Source organism: Alosa alosa, chromosome 22, assembly GCF_017589495.1.
Source record: "Alosa alosa isolate M-15738 ecotype Scorff River chromosome 22, AALO_Geno_1.1, whole genome shotgun sequence".
Taxonomy (NCBI): Eukaryota; Metazoa; Chordata; class Actinopteri; order Clupeiformes; family Clupeidae; genus Alosa; species Alosa alosa.
Genome location: NC_063210.1, coordinates 23,351,084 through 23,356,083, shown reverse-complemented (window position 1 = coordinate 23,356,083; position 5,000 = coordinate 23,351,084). Strand labels below are relative to the sequence as shown.

The following is a 5,000-nucleotide window of genomic DNA, read 5'->3' as shown; positions in this document are numbered from 1 at the left end:
GAGGGGGCTGTGTGTGTGTGTGTGTAGGGGTGGGTGGGTTGGAAGTGGTAGATTGAAGGTGGGCTTGAGGGGGCTGTGCTTGTGTAAGTGTGTGAGTCTGTGTGTGTGTGTGTGTATAGTAATGTGTAGTGTATATAGTGTGGGTATAGCGTTGAGTGGGGTTGAGCGGGCTGTGCTTGTGTAAGTGTGTGTGCATGAGAGGGTGACAGAGTGAGACAGTCGAGGTTGGGGGGCATATACTGTAGATGTAAGTGACAGAAAGAAAAGTGATGTTAGGTGAGAATGTATGAGAGAGATGAGGTGTGCATAGGTGTGTGTGTGTGTGTGTGTGTGTGTGTGTGTGTGTGTGTGTGTGTGTGTGTGTGTGTGAGAGAGAGAGAGCGTGTATGTGTGGTGTGTGTGTGTGTGTGTGTGTGTGTGTGCGTGTGTGTGTGTCACGTAATGTGTAAAAAGAAAGAAGAAAGAGGAGTGTGTAATGTGTGTAAGAAAGAAAGAGTGTGTGTGTGTGTAAGAAAGAGAGTGTGTGTGTGTGTGTGTGTGTGTGTGTGTGTGTGTGTGTAAAGAAAGAAATAATAATGTGTGTGTGTGTGTGTGTGTGTAGAAAGAAAGAAAACTTATTTTTGTGTGTGTGTGTGTGTAAGAAATAAATAGTGTGTGTGTGTGTGTGTGTGTGTGTTAAATAACTGGATATTGATGTGTGTGTGTGTGTGTGAGTAATGTGAAATTGTGTGTGGCGGAGTGTGAATGTAAGTGTGTGTGTGTGTGTGTGAGGCAGGGGGCTAGGTGTTGTTTTCCCTTAGTATATCAAAGTGTAAAGTAAAGGAAACCTGTGATGGAGCATGACATAATGACGGCTGTCAGTGTGATGACTGATGATGACTCTGCCCTCTCTGTCCAAGGAGTCCTCGGACTCTGCCCTCACCGTCCTAAAGTCTGTGTCTGATGAGATACGCTGAGAGATGCACACACACCGCATACCTACATGCCTTCCACATCTACCACCTGCCACACACAACATACACACACACACACAATGCACACACAAACATACACATGATAACAATACAGAACAATTTTTTTTTTTTGGGGGGGGGGGGGGGGGGGGGGGTTGCTAGCCTTCATTTTAGAACTTTGAAATGTTTTTGCATCTACTCCACAATGACAGTGTCCGAAAAAAAAGCCACAAATATCTCTCACACAAAGGCACAACCAGCTTCCACAAAGTTTATTTGTTTTTTTTTTTTGTGCTTTTTAATAAAGGAAACACTTCCAATAGCTCCCTATGTCAAGTCTGCTACGCAAAAAAAAAGCACAACAGTAGTAAGAAAAGATCAATGGTCTGGACCAAAACAGCACGTCATAATAAAAGCCCTGCACCCATCGCGTGGGCTTGCCATTACTGTGCGTACAGAACACTGACTAATGGGAACCAATCAATATCAGTGGGGGAATCATGATGACCAATATTTTGTCACAGAAAGAGAGGAGTCCTTTCAAACGAGACCAAGAAAAAGAAAGAAAGATGGATGAAAGAGGGGGGGTTGTTGTAAGTAAATAAATAAATAAATAAATAAATAAAGCAATCTGTCAGAAATGCTTTGTGATTGAGACAACCTGGAGTTGGAAAAGATGGGATAGGGCTGTTGGCCTTGTGAAATTGTTCAACTTTTGGGTTTTGCTTTTTTGTTTGTTTTTTTGTTTTTTTTGTCTCCCCTCACTTGTTCCGCCTGCTTGTTCTGTGTTCTCACGTCACATTGCACCAGTTCAGCTGTCACTCCAGCGGGTTCTGCTCTGCTCCACTGTTCCGCTGAGGGACATTGAGAGCTGTTAGCCTTTTTTTGCATTCAAATGACTTCATCGTATGAAAAAAGGACTTTCAAAAATTTATTTTCTTTGAGTAAGTGTCTACTGCATCTCATGTCACCTTGTCATTCCCATGAAAACTATCTACATTTAGTTATCAAACATTTTTTTTTATCAAAAGCTACTTACAGTTTGGGAAAATGAATCATGGCATTTTTGAGGTAACGTTACACATCCCTGTTGAATCGGACTGATAATGTCCTTTAGGGCAGCCGTGGCCTACTGGTTAGCGCTTCGGACTTGTAACCGGAGGGTTGCCGGTTCAAACCCCGACCAGTAGGCACTGCTGGAAAGTGCCCTTGAGCAGGCACTAACCCCGCCACCCCCCGAGCACCGCTGTTGTTACAGGCAGCTCACTGCGCCAGGATTAGTGTGTGTACACTGTGTCCTGTGTGTGTTTCACTATTTCACGGATTGGGATAAATGCAGAGACCAAATTTCCCACACGGGATCAAAAGAGTATATATACTTATATATGAATCCCATGCAAAAGCTACAGCAACAGTCTCTCTCAATCAAAAACACTCTAATGTTACTGAGTCCAGCAATATGAAATGTTGGCCAGCAGCAGACCAGGTCAGGTCATCAGCATAAGTAATCATCACCAATTGCTGGTATTAATTTATTTGCCAGAAAGATCAGTAATAATCACGTCATATATGCTGTTAATGCTGCATTCCCTAAACTAGAAATATTGAAATAAAAAATAAGTCGCCCACAACAAAGCCCAAAAGGGAGAGAAGAGGGGAACCAGGGGAGGAGAGGAGGAGGAGGAGAGAGGAGAGGAGATGAAATGAGAGGAGTGGAGAGGAAAGGAGAGGAGGAGAGGAGAGAGAGAGAGGAGAGGAGGAGAGGAGGAGAGGAGAGTGCTAGAGAGAAAAGGAGAGAGGATATGAGAGGAGTGGAGAGGAAAGCAGAGGAGGAGAGGAGAGTGCTAGAGAGAAAAGGAGAGAGGATATGAGAGGAGGAGAGGAGAGGAGAGGAAAGGAGAGGAGGAGAGGAGAGTGCTAGAGAGAAGAGGAGAGAGGAGATGAAATGAGAGGAGTGGAGAGGAAAGGAGAGGAGGAGAGGAGAGAGAGAGGAGAGGAGGAGAGGAGGAGAGGAGAGTGCTAGAGAGAAAAGGAGAGAGGATATGAGAGGTGGAGAGGAAAGGAGAGGAGGAGAGGAGGAGGTGCTAGAGAGAGAGGAGATGAAATGAGAGGTGGAGAGGAAAGGAGAGGAGGAGGAGAGGAGAGGAAAGGAGAGGAGGAGAGGAGTGCAGAGAAAAGGAGAGGATATGAGAGGTGGAGAGGAAAGGAGGAGGAGGAGAGTGCTAGAGAGAGAAGAGGAGAGGAGATGAAATGAGAGGAGTGGACTGAAAGAAAGCAGAGGAGGAGAGGAGAGGAGAGTGCTAGAGAGAAGAGGAGAGAGGAGATGAAATGAGAGGAGTGGACTGAAAGAAAGCAGAGGAGAGTGTTAGAGAGAGAGAAGAGAAAAGGAGAGAAGAGAGGATATAAGAGGAGTGGACAGTAGAGAGGAGAGGAGAAGAGAGGAGAGGAGGAGAGAGGGGAGGAGAGGAGAGAGGGGAGAATGCCTTTCTCAGTGCACAACCTGCCCCCAGAGAAAGTTGATGTCATTAAGCACACGGTCTAATTTTAACATAGAGAAAGGAGGGGCAGACAATGCGGTTTATCAGGGAAGATAAGGGAGAGAGGTTCCCAGGTTGGACAAACCTTTCCGTTCTCTCTTTCTCTCTCTCTCTCTCTCTCTCTCTCTGAAATCAAATTATGCTTTATTTGCATGAATGAATCAACACATTGTTGCCAAAACTACAAGTCTGTAACAACAGGCTATACCTTTTTGATTATAAACAAACTATGCCCCCCCTTCTCTCCCCTCCTCTCTTTCTCTCTCCCTCCCTCTCTCTCTCTCCCTCTTTCTCTCTCTTTATGCCTACACACAGATCAGATGGAGATAAGTTGCCTGGATGGTGCTGAAGACACAGGTCTAATTTTCACAGAATTAACGGCACTCCGGCACGGGCGCAGGTTTCAGTGTCAACTCTCAGGGGAAGACGAGTCCTGATCAGCAGAAATCATTTGTTCTGAACATCGTACTGCATCCACCTGTCATAATTTCAATATAAGCAGATGGCAACTTTGCTTCCAACTTTTTCAGGATTTAATGGAGAACCATGGAAAGCCTTATAGTCCAAATAATTGGTTTCCTCTCATGTTTCACAACCAGAAATATGATAATTATATTATATTATATAATCATGTTGATGATGGATTTCTAAAAAAAAACTGTTTAAAGCTAAAATGTTTTACCCACCAGTTCCTGGGTGTACAGAAAGTGGTACATTTATATGCATAATATATCAATCATATATATCATGTATATCACTCTAAATATAAATACTTTTATAAGACAGAGACTATGATAACAGACAGTGACATGATGTATGTGTGTGAAATTTATCAATCTACACAAAGTAATAAAATTATGATAATTCATAATCTGAATCGGCACAGAATATGAAGGTTTACAGAAGAACAATCACATGCTGTTGTAGTTAATGTGTATACAATTCATCTGTAAATATAACTCTAATTATAGAGCGTGGAGTGTGTCTGATATTGATCAATCTTGAGAGAGAAATAGAAAATAAAATACTGCATTTAGTATGTCTGCATATGTGTATGAAGTGATGATGATAATGGTGTGTGTGTGTGTGTGTGTAGATAGATAGATAGATGGATACTTTATTGATCCCTAGGGGAAATTCAAAGGTCTCGGTAGCATACAGACGGCGGTGTGTGTGTGTGTGGTTGTGTGTGTGTGTGTGTGTGTGTGTGTGAGCTGTACTCACCTGTCCGTTCTTAAGCAGGTCAGCCCACATGCTGGTTCCGTCCCCCCCCCTCATTAGGACGTTGTAGGTGAAGAAATAGGTGCCGGGGATCTTACACACAAACTTCCCCGACGCTCCGTCATAGTTCCCTCCCAGGTTGGTCACGATATCGTCGAACTTCAGGATGTCGTAGCCCTCCCTGCGGAGTTCCGCGAACCAGCGTGAAAACCAGCGGCACGTGGAGTACGTCGCCGTGCCGAGGCCTCCAGTCCGCCCGCCCAGCGTTAAAATCCCGGTCTGGTCGACC

The 5,000-nt window shown here is 44.3% G+C and overlaps 1 protein-coding gene across 1 annotated transcript in view; it reads right to left on the bottom strand.

Annotated features, from left to right (window-relative positions):
* Nucleotides 1-5,000, bottom strand: part of LOC125287632 (C1q-related factor-like) — an 11,990-nt gene that overhangs the window by 6,522 nt on the left and 468 nt on the right. The window contains exon 1 of the mRNA XM_048233562.1: nt 4,715-5,000. This exon is cut by the window's right edge and continues 468 nt beyond it. Coding sequence (XP_048089519.1) covers nt 4,715-5,000 — 286 coding nt within the window. The remainder of the gene's footprint in view (nt 1-4,714) is intronic.